At 43.9% G+C, this 22,149-nt stretch overlaps 1 protein-coding gene across 2 annotated transcripts in view; it reads right to left on the bottom strand.

Moving 5' to 3' along the window:
• Positions 1 to 22,149, bottom strand: part of MATN2 (matrilin 2) — a 128,174-nt gene that overhangs the window by 71,047 nt on the left and 34,978 nt on the right. For both annotated transcript variants that reach the window (XM_008575212.1, XM_008575213.1), the window contains exons 2-3: positions 17,986 to 18,555; positions 9,685 to 9,807 (exon numbers count right to left, since the gene is read on the bottom strand). In XM_008575212.1, coding sequence (XP_008573434.1) covers positions 9,685 to 9,807; positions 17,986 to 18,555 — 693 coding nt within the window. The remainder of the gene's footprint in view (positions 1 to 9,684; positions 9,808 to 17,985; positions 18,556 to 22,149) is intronic.

The raw sequence follows: 22,149 nt of genomic DNA, 5'->3' as shown, positions 1-22,149 counted from the left end.
CCACTCACATGGAGTCAGCTCAGTTCTCCCACGGGCTCAACTCACCCCAGATTCCTTTTTTTTTTTTTTTTTTTAATTTACCCCTGTGCCCGGGCACAGCCAAAGGGTGAGCAAACTGCAAGTAATGATCTCCAAGCTCCCAGGGCTAGGGGGAAGCTGGATGACTGCTTTACCCCGCTTGGCAGCAGCTCGGGTCACTGCTGCTGACTGGGCAGCTAGGCAGCTGCTTTGCGTGTGCGCTCGGTCATCCTTCCACGCCTGCTCCACACTGACTGTGGGCGGCCCAGCGCTCACGCCCTGACCTTTGCTTTCCACACCCCCTTCCTCCCCGCAGGATTTCATCCATTTTCAAGGTCAATGACCACCACCAAGCATGTCCAGCCAGGCCTTTTCCTGAACTCTAATCCTCCATTTGATGCTACACCCAACCACTTGTGTGGGCTCCCTCCTGAACTCTCCAGTTTTCCCTCAAAACCAGGTTTCCTCTCCGCAGTTATCTGTTAGTCTCACTTACCACCCGCTACCACCCCCGGCCCCCATCACCCATCCTATGTCATTAACTCTTTCCTGGGGCTGGGATTGTGGCTGCGGTCTCCTAATTCATTCTGCGACATAAGAAACACATACACTGAATTGAATGAACTGATTAGAATTGTAAACTGATTGTGTCTTTCATATCCTGTTCTGTGTATGCAGGGGCACAAGAGAAGCCAAGATCTGAGTGTTTCCTGGGTCGCAAATACATAAGAGAAACAGCCCATAAAAGTGCCTGGCCCATAGAGAGGAATCCATAGGTATTGAGTGAATGAATGAATGAATGAATGAATGAATGAATGAATGATATCTCTGCCCTACTCTCTACCTACTTCTAATCTAGTGCATACATTATTGCCTGCCCCAAGTTACTAAAATGGGGTCTTGCCCTTGACACCTGTGTTCAGCTCCCACTGCTCACCAAAGACACTTGGAACTCAGCTTGAGAACCAAATCACTCCATGTTTGTCCCAGCTTACATTCCTTCCCTTACCCACCACTGATGCCCCCAACAAACTACTCCAGACAGGCAGTCTGTTCTAGCTCCATGACTCTTTCTCTGATTTGTTCTCCTGCAGTATTTTGTCTAAGCATTACTTACCTTCTGAAATCTTGTTTCGATTTATATCCATCAATTTTATTGAATTATAATTGGCATACAATAAACTGCACATGTTTAAAGTATACAATTTGGTAAATTGGACATATCAACATATCAGCACAATTAAGATAATGAACATAGTTTCCCTTGGGCTACTTTGTAATCCCTCCTCCTGCCGCTCCCTTCCCTCAGCCTCAGGCAATCACTAATCTGCTCTCTGTCATTATTAATTAGATGCCATCTTAGAAATTTTTTTTTTTTTTTTGTCTTTTTCCGTGTCCGGCAACGGATTGCAACCCTCAGTGTAAGCCCCGTACCGGACCGGGACCGGCAACGGGATCGCAACCCTCGGTGTTGCCCCCGCGCCTCGCTCAGCCAGTGAGCGGGAACCGGTCTGTATGCGGGATCAGAACCCTCGGCGGGAGCGCAGCCGCGCTTCCCAAGCGGCGCACTAGCGCAGTGCGCCACCGGGCTGGCCCAGAAAATTTTATATAAATGGAGTCACACAGTAGGTACTCTATTTATTTATTTTTTTTTGGTCTGGTTTCTTTCATTCAACATGGTTATTCTGAGATGCATCCAGGCTGCTGCATGTATCAATAGTTCCTTCTTTGCAATGATGAGTAGTATATTTTGTGCATGTATCACCATGGTAACCTATTCACCTGTTGATGGACATGTGTGTTGTATCAGTTCGGGGCTATTTAATAAGGAAAGCGCATGTAAACATTTGTGTTCAAACCTTTGTTTGGACATAAACTTTCATTTCTTTGGTTGAATGCCTAAAAGTGGAATGGCTGGGTCATATGGTAGGTACATATTTAACTTTGTAAGAAATTGCTAAGCTGTTCTTGTATGTAGTTAAAACATTTTACATAACCACCAATACTGTAAGAGAGTTCCAGTTTCCAACTTTGCCAGCACTTGGTGTGGTCAGTGGTTGTGTAGTGGTTTCTGATTGTGGTTTTAGTTTGCATTTCCCTAATGTCTAATAATATTGAGCATCTCTTTATGTACTTTTGTCATCCATGTCTTCTTCGGTTTAATGTATGTTCAAATCTTTTGCCCATTTTAATTGGGTCGTTTGTCTTCTTATTAATGAGTTCTAAGAATTCTTTATATATTCTAACATCCTTTGTTGTATATATGTTTTGCAAATATTTTATCCTAGTCTGTGGCTTGCCTTTTCATTTTAGTAGCAATGTATTTTGAGGAGCAAATGTTTTAACTTTTTTTTTTTTTAAAGATGACGGGTAAGGGGATCTTAACCCTTGTCTTGGTGTTGTCAGTACCACGCTCTCCCAAGTGAGCCACGGGCCGGCCTTCAAATGTTTTAACTTTGATGAACATTATTGATTCTTTTTCTTTTATGTTTTGTAGCTTTTTGTGTACTATTTAAGAAATCTTTGCCAAACCTGAGGTCACCAAGATTTTTCTCCTACATTTTCATCTAGATATTTAATAGTGTCCACTCTTTTGTTTTTTTTCCTTTTTGTCTTTTTTACTGACCAGTAACGGGATTGCAACCCTTGGTGTCACACCCGTACCAGGGACGGCAACAGGATCGCAACCCTCAGTGTTGCGCCTGCACCATGCTCAGCCAGTGAACGGGAACCGGTCTCCACATGGGATCCGAACCCTCAGTGGGAGCGCCGCCGCACTTCCAAGCGGCACACTCTCCAGTGCGCCACCGGGCCGGCCCAATAGTGTCCACTCTTACATTTAGGCTTAAAATCCATACAAAGTAATTTTTATATATGGTATGAAGTAAGGGCAAAGTCCTTTTTTTTTTTGCACATGGCATTACAATTGTTGCGGCACCATTGGTTGAAGATATTATCCTTTCCCCATTGAATTGTCTTCACATCTTTCTCAAATATCATTTCACCGTCTACATATGGGCTTGTTTCTGGATTTTGTCCTGTTCCTCTGATCTGTATGTCCATCTTTTCACCAATACTACACTGCCTTGGTTACTGTTGCTTTATAATTGTTCTTGAAATCAGATAGTTTAAACTTCCAACTTTGTTTATCTTTTTCAAAGTTTTAATAAATCCTTATTATTCACAGATTCCATATTTGTGAATTTGCCTACTTGCTAAAATTTGCTTGTAATCCCAAATCAGTACTTGCAGCATTTTCAGCCACTTGTGGACATGTGCAAGGTGGAAAAACATTTAGGTGGTCCAACGCTCATGTTCTCAGCTAAGGCCCAACAGGGCAGTGCTCTGCCTTCTTGCTTCCACTCTCATCCTGTAAGCACGTATCCCTCTTGAGGCCTATTTAGTGCCACGTTTCTTGCATTTCTGTGTTTATTGCTGGTGATTTTGCTGTTAAAAATGGCCTCCAAGAGTCATGCTGGGGTGCTGCATGAAGGCTGGGATGTACCTTATGGAGAAAATACTCAGGCATAAATAATAGTGCTGTTGGCTCTAAGTTCAATGTTAATGAGTCAACAACACATTCTCAATAAGGTGTCTTTATTTAGAAACACACATAAAACAAGGTTATGTATTGACTGATCAAGTGTTGCGACCAGAAGCTCTCAGGAACCTAATCTTATATTTCCCCTAGGACCAATGATTGAGTATTTGCTAATTCAATGTTCATGGAGACATTATAGGTCACAACTACTGGGAATAGTGAGAATTGACTGTATTTGGCTATCCTAGATTTCTTGCATTTTCATATATATTTTAGAATCAGGTTGTCAATTTCTAAAGAAAAGTGTCTGCTAGGATTTTGATGGGGATTGCTTTGACTCTATATATCAGCTTGGAACGAATTGACATCTTAGCCACAGTAAGTCTTCCAATCCATGATATGATATGTTTCTTAATTTATTTAGGTCTTCTTTAATTTATCTCAGAAATCCTTTGTACATTTCAGTGCATAGATCATGCACATTTAAAAATTTTTTCCCTACTTTACATATTTTTGATGCTATTATAAATGGTATTTTAAATTTTTAATTTCTGACCTTTGTTGTCAGTATATAGGCATATAGCAGAGTAACTTTGTAGACTGACTTTTTATCTTCCAACCTTTCTAACTCATTTATTAGTTTTAGTAGCTTTTTTGAAGACAGTCTAAAAAAACCACAGTTTTACTATTTCCTTTCCAATTTGAATGACTTCTAATTTCTTTTTCTTTCATTATTACACCAGTTAGACCCTCCAATACAATACTGATAGAAGTTGTTTTATTCCTTTTACTGTCTTGTTTCTATCATAGAAGGAAAGCATTTAGTCTTTCACCCTCGAGTATGATGTCAGCTGCAGATTTTCTCATAGATGCTGTTTATCAGATTGAATCATTTCCCTGTTTTTCTGAGTTTGCTGAGAGCTTTTATATGAATAAATGTTCGGTATTACCCAGTGATTTTTCTGCATCTATTGAGATGATGTATGTTTTTTTCTTTATTTAGTCTGTTAATATGGTGAATTATATTGATTGATTTTTGAATGTTAAACCAAACTTGCATTCTTGGGATAAACCCCATGTGGTCTTGATGTACAGTTGTCCCTCAGTATCCGTGGGGGATTGGTTCCAGGACCTCCCCAACGATACCAAAATCTACAGATGCTTAAGTCCCTTATATAAAATGGTGTAGTATTTGCATATAACGTATGCACATCCACCTATATACTTTTAAATCATCTCCAGATTACTTATAATACCTAATATAATGTAAATAGATATACTATATTTTTAAAATTTATATTATTTTTCATCATTGTATTGTTACTTTTTATTGTGCTTTTTTTTTCAAATATTTTTGATCCATGGTTGGCTGAATCCAAGGATACAAAACTGGTACACATGAAGGACAGACTATATTAATCTTTTTATATATTGTTGGATTCTATTTGCTAAATTTTGTTAAGAATTTTTGTATCTAAATTCATGAAGGATGTTGGTTATAGTTTTTTTTCTCTCTCTAATAATGTGACTGTTTTTCTGGGTCAGGCTCATAAAAGCTATTAAATCATTTTTGTAGCTTGGGAAAAATAATGCCAGGAACATTTCCGAAAAGTAAAAGCAGTAAAATGCATTTGGTATGGTTCTTGAGAGAGAGAGAAAAAGTGAGAAAGCTGTACAAGAAGGTTTACATTTTCTGCCAAAATAAGTTTTCTAAATGTTGCATTTTCATTAGCTTTCAGATAGACTACATGTTCCAGAAAGGAGTGAAAATTCCTTATTTAAAAAACCAAATAAATAAAAAGAAACAAGATAACGTTCTTTCTCATTAGTGGGAAAGGAATTCAAGGGGAGGGAAATGGTATGGGAGACTAGGAATGTGAAGAGGGGCACACTTTATGAGGTTTTCTTTTTCCCCGTTTTTTTTTTTAATGGGGGAAAGGAAAGCCACTATGCTAATGCTTTTGTATATATCTCATATAATGGTATTAGATAGGGGAGACTTTTTGAAAGGCAGAGGGAATCCACAGTGTAGACCTCCAGTGCATTCCAAATTGCCCATCTGGGCAGACCTTGAAGGTAAGATTTTTTTAATGCACTTGATCTAGTGTTTGAATGGAAGAGCACTTTTGAGACAACTGGTGTCCACCTAGAAGAGAGTTACCTGAACAATGATGAGACCCCAAACCAGGTCACCTAAAGATGGGGTTATGCTTCTTCTGAAAAAGAGAAAATTAATGGGAGTGGGTAGAGTAGGTGAGAACAACACTCTTCAGTAATTGAAGGGCTTTTCTCTTTTATTTGGACAAGAAATCAACTTTTTGGTATATGGCTTCAGATGGCAGAAATAGAATCAAAGGTGGGAATTATAGAGAGTAGAACTTCAGCTCAACTACCGATCCAGGCTTTGTAATCCAGGATCCATGTGCTTTGTAATGACCTGGTTCTCATGACCCATCACCACCTGGGACACTGGGAGGGGATAGAATTCCGGGGCTGTGTGAGAGAGAGAGCTAGAAGTCTGATAGCCAAGGTCCAGGCAAAATACAAATAGAAAGTGGTGGAGATGCAGTCATGCATGGCTTAATGGAGACACATTCTGAGAAATGCATCGTTAGGAGATTTTGTCTTTGTGAGAGCATCATAGAGTGTACTGATACAAACCTAGATCGTACAGTGTGCTACACACCCAGGTTATATGGTAAAGCCATTATAATCTCATAGAACCACCGTCATATATGCGGTCTGTCATTGACCAAAACATTGTTATGGGGCTCATGATTGTATACACGTGTACACTGTGTGTGTGTGTGTGTGTGTGTGTGTGTACTCGAAGGCAACTGCCAAAAGGGGGCACTCTTACAACCATTTTGTACAATGACAGTAGCACAGCAGTTGGCCGTGGACTTGGAGAAATAACAGTTGAATGTTAGTCCTGGTGACCTAGTTCCGAGTCTCCCCAGGACCAGCGGCTGTGGAATCTGTCTGTCCTCCTGGGCTTGGAGAAGGCCATTTTGTACAATGACAGTAGCACAGCAGTTGGCCGTGGACTTGGAGAAATAACAGTTGAATGTTAGTCCTGGTGACCTACTTCCGAGTCTCCCCAGGACCAGCGGCTGTGGAATCTGTCTGTCCTCCTGGGCTTGGAGAAGGTTCTATGGTTGCAGGGTTGTGCTGCTGCCATCTGGGGGCCCTCAATGATCATGGGACAGTATCAAATAGTGGCTAAGAGCTAGGACAAAACAGGATTTGGATTCTGGTTTGGTCACATTGCTAACCGTGTGACCTTGAGTAAATTGTCTAATCTTTTTGTTCCTTATTTTCCTTATCTATAAAACGAGAATGATAAGACCTACTTTAAGAGCTCATCATGAGAATTAATGAGATTGTGGATAGAAAGCACTCAGGAGAGCTCCTGGCACATAGTAAACCCTTAAAAAGTGGCTCTAGTTAGGCCTGACCCATGTGCTGCATGCTGAGCTGGCATGGGCTGCAATCAGTTTTGGTTGCAATTACCTTGGTTGTTTATTTGATTCACTCCCATGCAAGAACGTGAGCTCCAAAGGAGAAGAAGCATTGCCATTTTATTCACTATTTTATTGTCAGTACTTTGCATGCTGCCAGGCACATCTTATATGCTCAAAAACATGTGGTAAGTGAAAAAATAAATGAACCAATCAATGAGCAGATGAAAGAATAAATGGCAAGAGTTTTCTATGGAATAAGAGGTGCTCTGGGGGAGGGGACGTAACCCACATTCCTTTTCATCCAGGTTGATGAATTATCCAGCTACACCAGGAAAAGAAAAATGGAAATAACTGGTTTCTCTCGATGTCAATAGGAAAAGGTCCCTACAAGCAGCTTGTAAGCAGAGGTCAGGGGGTGACACAGCCTTCCCTTGGCACAGCTTTTACCTGACCAAAAACAGGGGCTAACAAGAGCCTATTGATAAGAAAGGTATTAATTTGTTACTACCTTTCCCATTCTATGGGTGACAACATCGAGAGTCAAGGAGTTTAAATAACCAATTCAGGGTGAGACAGCCAAAGCTGGTGAGTGACCGTGTCAGGATTCAAACCCAGACCTGTGGACAGCAAAGGCCCTGTTCTTTCCACAAGGCCATGGTACACCAATTTCAGGAAAGCAAAAGAGTTGGTATTATCTTTTTCTGAAAGAGAGGGAACTGCTCTTTAGCCCCGTATGTATATGAAGCCAAGTCTGGTGCTGAAGGTAAAGATTGCGCACCTGCTTCTGGGTGACTGGAGGCCCAGCTCAGACAGGGCAGCAGAGCCCTGCTCCCGCTGCTTCCATTGCTCCTTAACTCTAAGCCCTTCCCCAGTCCGCCACTGCCTGAGGCCAGTGAATCACTAAGTGTGGCAGCAATCTGTCAGAAGCTCCTTGAAAATCCAGGCCTGTTGACTCAATCTCTGGGGATGAGGCCCAGGAGCCGACTACCTGGCTAATTCTTAGTTACTGAAGTTTGAGGACCACTATCCTGGGCACATGTCCTCCTCCAGCTGGGCCTCCCTGCCCCTCCACCTGTCTGAAGCCGGGACAGGTTCTGCTGCACGCTCTTCTGTGCAGGAGGGCTAAGGTCAGAGTGGCACTCGGGGGTGCCCAGATGGGGGCTGGCCAAACCCGGTGTGTGGGAGAAGGACCTGCTCATGAACTCAGGGGAGAGCTTTTCAGGTTTCACTTGCTGGTGTCAGAATTCCTCTGGCCTGGCTAAGCTAGCCCATGGAAATGGACATCGGCAGATCACTGGGGCATGAGATGAGAAGAGGAACTCCTGGTGCTCTCAAGAAGGGCAGGGAGTGGGCAAGGTGGTGGGAGGCTGAGCACTCTGCAGAGAAGGGACAGAGAAGCATCCTGGGAGAGAGGGTGCCGGAAGAGGATGGGAGACGTCTAAAAGAGATATTTAGGTTGTTTGCTGAGCGGTGTGCAAGATGACCTTTCCGGGGCTCCCCCAGTTCTACAGTAAATTCTATTAAACCCATAAGCATTTGGTGAGAGTGCATTTTGTTGTCAGGTCTTCAATAGAAGATGAGGAGGTTCAGGCTGCACTCAACACCCTGGGATCCTGCATCTGACAGAAGCCCAAGAACCCAGAGCCCCGTGGCACTCACAGAGTGAGAGAACAGGAGGGAGTCAAGCAGATGTTACCTAATCTGTGGGGGACGGATGGGGGAGGGGAGGGGCGGTGTATAGAGAGGCCTCAGCCAACCACTCAACCCTGAAACTGAAAAGTGAGAATAAAAATGGAAAATGTGGTTTGGCTATATAAATGCAATACTAATTACAGCCATTTGTGCAAACTGCTTTCCATTAATGCTTAATTGCTTACCACGCAGTATCATAACAACTACGTATTGCATGAACGACACATCAGATTAGCTGAGTTTTATTTGCCTCCGTGTGGGCTGGTCTTCCTCACACGCTGCTTTGGTATCCTGGTTGTATGTGGGTTCCTACAGTGCTTTACTCACAACTTAAAAATATACATATATATGGGCGCAATAGTCAGCGTATGGGTAGTTCTGTCCTTTAAGGGACAGATTACCTTGTGCTGGCTCAAATATCAGTATACTGTCTAGTCTTTGGGGTTTGGCCAAAAAAAAAGAGAAGGTGACTTCTAACACTTTATATCTGTTTGCCCTTTTGTAAATCTAGGAGACTTATAAAGTGTCCCTCACCAAAGCAACTAGATCCCTGCATACCTCTAAAAGAGAACTTGAATAATCTTTGCCAACCAAGGTCAAGAACTCATCCTAAAAGTCCACATTTAGAGAAGATAATAAAATATGGAAACAATTCCTCAGGGTACAGTTAATAAAGACAGTGGATGAAAAAAGGCTCCTCTGTGGAAATAAGGGAGATCAGCTCACACGTTCAAGGAGGCTATTTCTGAGAAGGTGCCTGCACTAATCTTCCTGATGGCCCACTGTATCTAGACACTGCAATGGCAGGATGGGGTGGCGTCAACACAAAACACAAAACTTCGTTTCTTTCCTCAGGGAGATGGTAACTGGCTTGGGGGAGGGGCTACAGATGAATAAAATGAGAACAGATAAAAGGAGAGGAGGAGAGAAGAGGAGGGAAGAACAGAAACATCAGCAAAGCAACCTTACTTCTGCAGGTCGTCTGGTCCGAGTTGAGGATGTACCCTTGCTTGCACCTGCAGACATACGAGCCGGGGGTGTTGATGCAGAAGTGGGCACAGTGATGCTCCAGGACGCTGCACATGTGGACGGCTGAAAGGGAAGGCACGGGAAGTTAGTGAGCGCTGATGCCTCCGCTAGTCCACCAGCAAACGTTTAGCCCGAGCCTACTCTGGGAGAGAGGGCAGCCCCCCAAGAGAGCAAGCTGCGGTCCCTACCCTCGAGGGGGCTCACAGTCCGAGGGAGACAAGACAGGTCCAAATAAATGCCACCAGCAACAAACAGAAAAAGGGCCATGTAGGGTCAAAGGGAAATAGTGTTGGCCGAACCAGATGAAACTACTGATATCTGATTGTTTTTGACCTACAGAAACAGAAATGTCTGGTTCAACTTAATAATACCCATTTGGTTTCCCACCAAAGGGGGATGGGAAAAATTTGCTGACACCAGAGGGGACTTTGGCTAAAGAGTGGGTTTTCAGTAGCAATGGGGTAGGAGGAAAAGCTATTAGATACATGAAGTGTGTTTAAGAACCAATGGTTTTTTAGGATCATAAGACCCAAGAGTAATATAATTTTTTTTTTCCTTTTTGTCTTTTTTCGTGACCGGCAACAGGATCGCAACCCTTGTTGTTGCGTCCGCACCGCGCTCAACCAGTGAGCGGACCGGTCTCTATATGGGATCCGAACCCTCGGCAGGAGCGCCGTCGCACTCTCAAGCGCCGCACTCTACCGAGTGCGCCAACGGGCTGGCCCAGTAATGTAATTTTTTTAATATGCAAAAGTATACAAAATATTTTGGATAAAAAATGCATTCATGTGTTTCATGTTTCCATAATTTTTATGTCTCAGTTTGAAACATTTCTGGAGTTAGTTTCTGAAGTACCTTGGCTTTCAGGTACATCAATTCTTGCATAAGTTGGCCTGGAACTCATAAAAATTCTCATTGTTTTTTACATCTTAATCTATGGTTTTACTCAATATAATGCAATTTGAGCATATTTAAAATTAACAAGCATCGATATAAACAGAACAAGTTATGCAAGTTTCTCATAAACAAAAATGACGTCCATATGTAAAAAATATTTTATGAAGCTAAATTAAAAGAGACACTCAAAAACTAAGAACAATCCCATTAATCCAGTGCTTAGGAAAACTCAGCTACTAATGAAATACATCTTAAGACATCTCTTTATATATATCTAAGTAAGAAATACGGTGGACAATAAGTAAACTAATAGAGTAAAACTTTTATTTCATAACAATACAATTTAGAATGTATTATTCTGGGTTTATGATTATCTGTGTTTTAGCTCCTCTTAGGATACAAATAACATTAGAAAAGTGCATAGATTAAATCCAATCAGCCATTTTTACTTCGGGGGGAAATAAACATCGTTTTTTGTGACTCTGGGCAATTTTCTTAACTTCTTTATATAAAATGGGGATAAAAATAGCACCTACCTATTAAGGGTCCTTGAGAGTTAAATTAATTAAGATGGTAAAACACTTAGAACAGTGCCCAGTACCTAGGGAATGCTCGATATCTGTTAATGGTTTTACAGCAAAGGAAAACTATGGTGGCATTTTGTTTTATTTTACGTGTAGGTTCATCTTGTATACATTGATCTTCAACTTGGATTTTCACTCAACATTGATCTATCCACATCATTATTCTATCCATATTGATACAAGTAATGTGTTTCATGGCATCCAGAATGCACTTCAATTTCAAAGGTGTCAAAATGTGAAGATGTGTACAATTGATCCTCATTATTCACAGATCCCATATTTGCGAATTCACCTACTCACTAAAATTTATCTGTAACCCCAAATCAATACTCACAGCACCTTCAGTCATTCACAGACACTCTCAGAGTGGTGAAAAACTTGTCACCTGGTGCGGGACATTCTCAGCTGAGATCCAAAAAAGCCACACTCTGCTTTCTTGTTTCAGCTCTCACATTGTAAACAAGTGTCCTTTCCACAGTCCATTTAGTGCTATGGTTTTTTGCATTTTTGTACTTTTTGTTGGTGATTTTGCTATTTAAAATGGTGAAATGCTATCTAGTGTTCCTAAACACAGGAAGGCTGTGATGTGCTTTATGGGGAAAATACTTGTATGTGTGTTAGATAAGCTTCATTCAGGCAAAAGTTATAATGTTGTAGGCTGTGAGTTCAATGTTAATGAACCAACAACATGCAGTAAATAAGGTGTCTTGAAATAGAAACACACATAAAACAAGACTATGTATTGATCAGTTGACAAAAATGTTGTGACCAGAGGATCACAGGAACCTAACCCTGTATTTCCCCTAGGAGCAATAGTTCAGTATTTGCTAATTTAGTATTTGTAGTGACTTTAGAGAACGTAATTATTGCAAATAATGAGAATCAACTATATCTAAGATTTGATCAAGTGTGTTAAATCTAGTTTATCCCTTTTGATCGGTTTATTGGTGATATGACTATTCCTCATTTTTTTAAGACATTTCTCCATTGGTCAACATTGATTAGTTTCCAATTTTTTGCTTTCACAATGTTGTGATGAACTTTCTCGGACACATCTCCTTGAGGGCAACGAACTGTCTTTCTAGAACTGGGACCTAGTTTAAACAGATGTGGCCTAATTGCTCTCCAAGATGGCTCACATAGGCAATGACAGTAGTAGCGATTCCTACCGCCTCAAAACTTCAGTACTTGGTATTACCAAACTTTCAGGTTTTGAGTTTAAACAGATGTGGCCTAATTGCTCTCCAAGATGGCTCACATAGGCAATGACAGTAATAGCGATTCCTACCGCCTCAAAACTTCAGTACTTGGTATTACCAAACTTTCAGGTTTTGAGTCTTTTGGGGGAAAAAAATTATCTCATTTTTAATTTGCCTTGCATTTTTGAAGACTTTCTTTTTTTCCTGGATAGCTGGAGTCAAATTGCTCAGGGGCATAGGGGCCTTCCTGAGGAACTCAGCATGTCACAGTCTTCCTCCATAATGAAGGACGTCTGGAGTTTAGGCGGCCAGCTACACGGCAGGCACCCACTGGTGGAAGGACCCGACAGACAAAATAAAAAGACAGGAGATGTGAGGCCGAGAAAACATCTGCTGGGCAGCAGGCAGCATAGTACAGAAGAAGATGGCTTCTGGAAATAGACTGCCCGAAAGCTCAGCTTCACCACTTATTATGACCTTGCATGAATTTCTTAATTTCTCTAAACTCCACTTTCTTCACCTGTCCAACGGGGGAATTAAAAGAACCATTGCACAGGGGTTTGGAGTGACAGCTTATGACCGTGGTTTATTTTGGCCATGTACCATAAAAGAAATTGGAAGCAGGAGACTGCAGCTTGGTGTATTGGAAAGAGCACTGGATTGGAAGCCAGAAGACCCAAGTTCTAGTTCTCCCCTACCTTGAACAAGTGAGGGATGTTCATGTTAAGTCAGGTAGCTCTTTTCGGTCTATTTCTTTACCTGTAGAATAAAGGCCTGAATGGTCTCTAGGGACCCTCAGTACTGACACCTATTATTTAATCTATGTAGCACCTCCTTTTTCTAGAAAATCCCCTCTCCCCCCAAATGCGTGGTAACCGTGGGAGCTGCCATGGCGGTCTGAGATAGCACCACTCACGGCCACTGTTGGCTGGTACAGGGTTTGACAGAGTCCTTTATTGGCATGTAGGAACAAGAACTGAATAATATAATACAATGCTCCCCTTTTAATAGCTAAACAAGTTGCATTTCTGATACTTTCAACCGAAAGAATCCTAAACATCTCGCTAAAGTGGAATACAACTTCCATCTGTAGAGTTCTACGGGTGAGGGCTGAGTGACCCTCAGAGCTTCTGGGCCCTCGTGCCTTGTCTCCCGTGGGATGGGCCTTTGCAGTGAGATCAAAGGAGAGATGACAGCCTCCTCCATAGGCCTGCTGGCAACACCCCCATGAGCCTCATTCCTCAGAAGGCCTTTTGGGTTTGAACTCAGTTCAGGCTTTGGGTTCAGGGGGAGGAATTACTAGTCAGAAGACTAAGTCATTGGCAGGATTGCACTTTTTGATGAGGAAAAATGAACATAAACATTTTTAATAAATGTATGAATAACTAAAGGAGTGATCAGCATAGTGGGGCACATTGGGAGTCTCAAAAGGGACAATTACGGGGGACATAAAGTTAAAGTCTGTGACATCCGTCCGACCTCCCCACTTCTCAACAGGCCCTTAGAGGGGTGCGGTAGTGCAGACTTTGCCCAGGCCAGTTGATGAAGGGTGGGTCCCAGCAGCACTATTAGGGCCTTAAATCTTGCCTGGCCTGGGTGGGGTAGGGCTATTAGGGTAGGAACAGCCTGGCTCTGGGCTCCAAAATACCAGGCTAGACTGATAAAGAAAGCACCGAGAGGTTAATTAAAAGCAGCCCTGCCCAGGTTACAATGAATCACCAGAACGCTTAGGACAGATACACAATTTTCAGCCCTTAGATACCAGTGTTCTCTCTCACCAGGTGGCAAAATGGCAGACCCCAGGATGTGTGGGTTTTGGTCATCTTGTGGACAGGACCTCCATTCACAGTGCATCTGGCCTCCAAGTCTCTCTGGTGGTCTCATGGGTGGCCTAAGAATGCAAGCTCAGGATTCTTCCTTGCTGTGGCCAGTGTGGGAACTCATTGCCTGTGGTTATAAAGCTGCCGCTGAGTCCATGTTCACGGCCACACAGCTAGCAAGAGCCAAAGCCAGACCCTCACCAGGGCAGTCTGGCTCCAGAGCCTAATCAATTCCTAATTGCATGCTAAAGGTCCTGCCTTGATCACACCTGGAGACTGCCTGTCTCCTCCAACCCACAGATCCAGCATCGCTTTTCAGTTCTGCCTGCAGAATGCCTGGGCTCACATCTCAACTCTACCACTTACAGCTGCGTGACCTCAAACAAGTCATTTTACCTCTCGGGGCCTCCATTTCCTCTTCTGTAAAATGGGAATCATAAGAGCACCTACTTCACAGGTGAATAAAATGAGCTGACATATGCTACTAGCTCAAAACAGCACAGGCATATACTGGTATCAATAAATGTTAGTGATGATTATTATTACCTCCTCTTTAAAGCTCTCCTGGAGCCCCTAGGCAGACCTTGGCAATCTCTGACCTGAGCTCCCCTGGTCCCCAAGTGACTTTCCAGGCCTGTGAACTACACATTTTATATAGCAAACATCTCATTGTTCTGGAATGAAAACATCTTCCCAACCTGGAACTCTCTAGCCTGGCACATGGAGGGTAAGCGCTTATGTGCCGAGTCTGCAACTCTGCTACTTAAAGTTGCTTATCCTTTCTAAGCCTCAGTTTCCACATCTGTAAAATGAGGATAACAATAGTACCTGCCTATAGGGCTGCGTTTTTTAAGTACTAAATGGAATAATGTATGGAAAGCACGGGACAACATTAGCTGTTATTATCAGGGTGTAGCTCAATAAATGTTTAAGGAACAAATGAGACTTCCAAAACCTCAGAGATGTCATCTGCAACTTGGGAGATGCTCATCACTTTTGTTTGGTCATATAAGTACAGGTCAAAACTGAAGCTGTCTGCTAGCCTGTTGGTCCTGAGTGTATTTGATTGTAATACACAGCACGATGCACACTGAACAGGGCTCTACAATTCATAATGCCTGTCCACACATCTACTCTCTGCATGTAAAATCCCCATTTTACAGATGAGGCAACTGAGGCTCAGGGATTACAAAGGATTTGCTCCACCTTGTGCAGTTGGAGCCTGCTCCTCTTCACCCTACCAAGGCTTCCCCTCAGAGTTTTACTTATTTCAGATGAATGCCAACTGCAAAGCAGGTTTTTCTGGCAAGACTGGACTGTGGAGGTTGCCATCAGAAAACAGTTTACCTTAGGGGCTGGCCTACAGTGCGCCGCTTGGGAAGCGCGGAGGCGCTCCCGCCGAGGGTTCGGATCCCACATACAGACCGGCCGCTCACTGGCTGAGCGAGGGGCGGGTGCAACACCGAGGGTTGCGATCCCGTTGCCGGTCCCGGTCCGGTACGGGCGCGACACTGAGGGTTGCGATCCGTTGCCGGACACGAAAAAAGACAAAAAGGGAAAAAAAAAGAAAACAGTTTACCTTAAAAGAAGAATTTCTATGTCTCAACATGCAGAGGGGTAAAATGACCAGGAGATTTGGAATCAGAATGCTACCATCTCCTGGCTGTTTGTTCTCAGATGATTCACTTAACAAGTTTACTAACCTGTAAAAGAGAGTAATAGTATTGAGCTGCCCGACTCCCCAGGTTCTGTGAGGATCAAAGGCGAAAACACACGGCAAAGTGCTTTATAAATGTTAGTTATTGTGTGTTTCCTGTGTAGTCGCTAAAGAGACCCTGGGGTCTCTTCAACCTTTCAAGACAGTTGATGAGCCTGCTCAACATGGGGTGCAGAGAGAGCAGCTGCAGAGTGCAGAGGGGGGACGCACGGGGGAACTGGATAACACTGATGTTTTCTTAGAGCTTCCAGATTGCAACAAAGATGATGAAGGGGGGAAATAAATCCAAACTGCCTTTTAATTTTGCTGCCTTGCCTTAAAGCACACAGAGAAGGTTCTTCCATGCACATGTCCACATTCAACAATGTGGGGGGGGGGCGGTGGTCAGTCCTGCTGTGTAGCCCTCAACCTGAGCATATCATCTCTCCATTTGCTGATAAACCCAGAGTGCTTATAAAAAAAACTCCTCCATTAAAAATTTCCAACACAAATGAGTAAACTGTCAGAACTGTTACAGAACCAATTTCTTTTTTTTAATATTTCCAGGAAAGGGGGAACATAAATCCTGCAGAAGTCATTTAAAGTCATAAATTTTAAAAATGTTTGCAGTGCATTCTACTGATTGAAGTTTTCCAGTTGATGTAGGTCCCAGCACGCCACAATAACACTGCCTCTCTGCAGTGCCAAGGGACATGGCACTTCTGAATGTTTTCCAAGTGACATTGCAAAGAAAAAGGTTATTATTCCTTCATGGCACTGACTTTTTAAATCTTTTGATTCTGGAGTCAAGAGAGAATGGGTCCCTGCTTTCTGAGGTTAGTTCTCAGCAGGGTATCTTCTTTAAAACACATCAAAAGCACATTGTTCCTCCTCCCTGAGGCCTGTATGTGGAGGTCTAGGGTTTGTCACATTCTGAGAATTGGTTCTCAGAACCTCCAGAGGGGCAAGTTCCCTCTCCTGTGGAGTTGGTGAGGAGTTGGGTTCTTAGGCTCATTCTCTACTCATACCCCAGGGAAAGACTAGTCATTTAAAAATAAATATTTCCTTTTATTTCCCCACCAAAGAAGCATGGTAGCTGGAGGGGACAGGAACCACTGGGGGTGAACAAGACAGGATGGGACACTGTTTACCCGATCAGGATGAACATTTCCAGTTTCCAGGGACAAGAGTGGAGCCTGGGTTGGCACCCTGGGCCCTGCCGTCCTGGAGGAGGAAGGATGGGAAGGCAGCTGCAGAGGCAGGAAAGGGGGAAAAAGCAGTTGGCCTGCTGAGGCAGAGGCAGGGTTGGAGGTAATTGGGAAGAGTGGGAAGGAAGGGAGAGAGAAGCCTGTGGAGAAGAGGGTTAGAAAGCAAGAGAGGGAAGAAAATGCTTAATGTAGAAGAGCCCAGCTCAAGGACTTGAGGAGGCATCTTCTAGCAGGAGGGGTTGGGGAATGGCACCTGCAATCTTCACAGGTGGGAAGGTGACAGGACCACATCTTGGTCCTCGCCATACACCAGGCCTCTTTGTCAGTTGAGTAAACACCCACTGCTAGCACCACCAGGGGTAAAAAATGCCTTGACATTCCACACTGTCCAAGAAGAAACTGTGCTCTTGTTTCTGCCCTCCCATTCCCAACCCTAACGAATTCCAACTTTGGGAAGGCCAGAGCAGCTCAACATGCTGGAGAAAAACTTTGTCTGCTCTTACACATTCTGCGATTTGGGTCCCGTTCCCAGGAAAATCTCCCTGAGCGCCCCGGCCTAAGTTAGGTCCTGGGTTACATGCTCTGTCATGCCCTGAATTCTTCCTCCATTACACGGTTACGGCTGCAGTTACTTAATTATTTGTGTAATTATATGCTTACTATCTGTGTCTTTGGCCAAAGTGTGAGCCCCAAGACAACACTGTGTCTATCGCAGCCTTTGCTGAACACCCACTGCCTGCATAGTGCCTGGGACACGGTGGCACTGAATGAGACTTGAAGAGGAATGAATGAATTCTAATGATTTCCCTAGAAGAGCCACAGAGGAGCAGGACTTACTGCACAGCTTGTTCTGGAACACTGAGGTCAGCGATTCAATCTGGCTGAAGTTGGCCACCAGGAAGACATGGTCTTCGTGGGGCTCGCTCCCAATGGCCTTCAGCGTGTTGAAGTCCACCTGACCCACGCCAATGGCAAAGATGAGGATGCCTGTGTCCCGTGCCTTTGCGGCCACCTCAGCCACTGAGTCCTGTGGCCTCCCATCCGTCACGATCATTATGACCCGTGGCACATTCTCCCTCAGAGGCCGCGCCCCCTCTGCTTCTGAGAATGCGATGTTCAGGGCGTACTGGATGGCCAGCCCCGTCATGGTGCCCGTGGACAGATGCCTCATCCTCTTGACAGCACGCTCCACCTCGGACTTCCTTTTGAAGGTCTTGAGGGAGAACTCGTTCTTGACAGTGCTGCCGTATTGCAGCAGGCCCACCCGGGTGACATCAGGACCAATGTCCAAGAATTGCAAGATGTCCACGATGAACTCCTTGACCTTTGCATAATCATGGGTGTTGACACTGCGGGAGCTGTCGATGATGAAGATCAGGTCTGCCCGCTTGTCCTCACAAGAGCTCTCTGGGGAAAGAGAAGTCAAAAACTTTAGAAGAGAGTGAGGAACCCAGTGCAGATTGGCTATGGTTGGAAATCCTGGTGCTGCTGATCACTTTTCAAACCTCCAGTCTCCACTGGTTTTTCTCCCCTAGGAAAGTTATAAGGGTGTATATGTGCATGACTGGATGATCATGACTAGTGGCTACAAGTGGATAGAATTTCTTTTTTCAAGATAAATGAACAAATTAGTTTCTAGAAAGCTGCCAGTGCAGTTTTTAGGTGGGCAAGCACTTAGTCAAGGTCAAAATTATTTTATTATTTACCATATAGCACATAAGCTAGGCTGGTGACTGCAGAGAATACAAAAGAGGCTTAGGGCACTGCCCAGTGTCAAAGAGCTTACCATCTACCTAGGGAGACTTAACTAATGGAACAATGGAATAATAACCAGTATGCAACTGTGTGGTTCTGACAATAGATGTCAAGAGAACAGGGATATTAGTGGGCTGGGGTCGAGGAGATGGGACATACACTGGCCTTCTGGATGCACAGTGTTTGAACTGGAGAAAAGGAACACATGGAGTGGGACACATGAGCAAAAGCCCAAGATGGGGCAAATGTGGAGGACAACAGAGTAAGTCATGAGACCTTGGAGTAGAGGGAATGCTAGGAGGTGCGGGTGGGAACTATTTGGAGGTTAGCCTGAAGCTAGGTATGAAAGACCTTTAAATGCAGACTAGAAATTTGTACATGACGCCACAGGTAATGGGGCTTTTTAGCACCATATTATGTAACTTACCTCTCTGTAGGGAAGTTACATAATAAAAAGTCAATTGAGTCTGGCAGTGGTTTGCAAGCTAGATGATCTGCACTCATCTGGTTGCGAGAGACACTCAGATCTCAATCCCGGAGGCAGTTGTGGAAACGAAGAAAAAGGGACCCAACCAAGAAACATTTCAACAAAGTTGGAAACTTTCAATTAAAGTGGAACAAGGCAAATGTTAAGCCTATACCTTACCACCACGACTACCATTCTTATGCCTTCAGCACCCAAGTGAGAAAGCTGCAAGAGGTTAGAAAAAGGGACCCAACCAAGAAACATTTCAACAAAGTTGGAAACTTTCAATTAAAGTGGAACAAGGCAAATGTTAAGCCTCTATCTTACCACCACGACTACCATTCTTATGCCTTCAGCACCCAAGTGAGAAAGCTGCAAGAGGTTTGACCCGCAGATGAAACTCATCCCTTCCATGTTTCTGGGACGGGGCCGATATTTGATGAGATGAGAGGCCTCCTGCCTCAGTGGGTGGAAGTTGGACATTGCTGCTGGAATTTCTCAGATATTCTGAGTTACCGCTTTCAGCCAGGGCGAGTCCCTTCTCCACCGCCCCTTTTTCTCCTTCCCCTTCCCGGATTTTGCAGCTAAGTGAGGATTTGAAAGGGATTAGAAAAGGGATCCCAAATGCTTGCCTAAATCCCAATCACCACAGCTGCAAGAAAGAGAGAGAATGCCAAAAATGAAACAGTGAAGCCAGTCATAAAAATGAGAAGTGGGAAAGGCCCATGAGGTCATCCTGTCCAGGCCCACTTGCCAGGCCGTGACTCGTCCCTGAACGCCTGAACACGGACCTCGTCATCACAGCCTCACGAGTCTAGTTTTAGGGAAGGAGGCACCCCCAAATGCCAGTAGCCTGGCAGGAAGCCAGCCTCTGCCACACCCATGTCTAACACTGGGGGCTAGGTGAATCTAGGGTGAGTATCTCAAAAAAGAGGCCCCCAAGCTGCCTTTGAGGACCCAGCTGTAAGATCTATATAAAACCCAACATTTGTAGGATATTTTATAATCTTTTCTCCAGAGCACTTTGTCACTATGGTCTCATTTAATTTTCAGAACAAGTTTTTGAGAAAAGAGCCAAAGGAGTATCATACCCATTGGACAGATAAGAAAATGGAGGCACTGAGAATTTGGAATCTTTCATAATTTAGAAAAGGGAAAAAATATGGAGATGGTACTCTCACCTACCTCATCGGGTGGTTGTGAGAAATGATGGGCTAAAGAGTTAGTTGTGGGAACCCCCAACATGTGGTAGCTGCATATGCAAGCTTCCCTCTGCCCATACCACCCCCACCCCCAGCACTCCTTCCTCTGCCCTCACTTGTACCCAGCCCTAGGTTGGGTAGGAGAAGGACTACAGTCTCTGGCTGTGCAGTTGGTGCTGCACACAGTCACCAGCCCAAGGAGATGAGTGGAACTGAAATCCAGCCAAGCTCTGAGTGCCAGGGGCTGAGTCCACCTTGAGAGGAACCTGGAGGGGGTGCATTTCTAATTTTCACAAAGCTGTCTATGGTTGGCATATAGCCCTTGGTTGGAGCAGTGGATGATAGATCCCCAGGTGCCAGGAAAGTGGACAAGCTCCAGGCATTCCTAGGACACAGGCTGGCCCCTCTCTAGGAGCCACATTTGCCCCACCCTTTATGTTTGAATTTACTTCAGGGAGAATGTGGCCCAATGATCTCCACCTGCTGAGGAGAACAGGGACCAGACTTAGACCCTACCATGGAGGAGGATATTAATTGAAGGTACCTTCTAAGGGAGGGAAGTACACAGAAAACTGGCCCCCTGAGAATTCTCTTCTTTTGGAGATCTTCGGAAGCAGGGAATCTTCTCTGGACTGGGATTTTTACTGTGGGTCTTAGTCACAGTGTCAACATCCCATCAAGCATCACAATCAATTTAAATGGAAGCCTGGAAGTTCCATAGAGAATTGTGTGCTAAATTGGGTTAGTTTCTGTCAAAACAAATGGGTAGTTTCCACAATGCCTGGGCATTTATAAAAATACCACAAAGGTTAGAAATGTTGTTGGAGGTTCCAAGTGAGCTGTAATTCTGAGTCAAAGACACCAAGTCCTGACAGCCCTAGTGACCAATTTTTCTACCAGATGTTTCCTCTGGCCCNAAGACACCAAGTCCTGACAGCCCTAGTGACCAATTTTTCTACCAGATGTTTCCTCTGGCCCCTTGAGGGCCCAGACCAGTGTCTCCCAGCTTGTCCCTAGAAGGTCTAGTTCAGTGGTTCTCAAACTTGAGCATGCATCCCAATTTCCTGGAGGACTTGCTAAAAACTAAGATAAGTGGGCCACACCTCCAAAGCTTCTGATTCAGTAGGTCTGGGGTGGCCCCTGAAAATCTGCATTTCTAACAAATTCCTGGGTGAAATGGATGTTAGTGGTTCAGGAACCACACTCAGAGAATGACTAGTCTAGGAACCACAGAAATCTCTGGAGGAAAGAAGTTCTGGGAAGTCTTGACCTCACTATCTCACTGTGAATTCCCCAAGGGTGGAAAACTAGTCTCATGAATAAGACTTTGTAACCATGTGGTTAGAAACACATTAAGTCTTCTGTTAACATTTGTGGAATTAAATAAAATTCTGTGTGGTGAAACAGGGCTTCAGGTGAAAGGGATTGAATCAGAGCAGTCAGTCCAAAGAGGCGATGACAACCACAAAGTCAAAAATTCCTAGAGCAGGTGTAGGTCCTGCTAATAGAGTCATACATATATTTTAGGACCCAAATCTTTACCATTTTATGAAGGAGCATAACCACTTTTAAACTTTT

Source organism: Galeopterus variegatus, unplaced genomic scaffold (genome assembly GCF_000696425.1).
Source record: "Galeopterus variegatus unplaced genomic scaffold, G_variegatus-3.0.2 Scaffold1156, whole genome shotgun sequence".
NCBI classification, from domain to species: domain Eukaryota; kingdom Metazoa; phylum Chordata; class Mammalia; order Dermoptera; family Cynocephalidae; genus Galeopterus; species Galeopterus variegatus.
The sequence above is the reverse complement of the archived record's forward strand: the minus strand, read 5'-3'. Positions and strand labels throughout refer to the sequence as shown.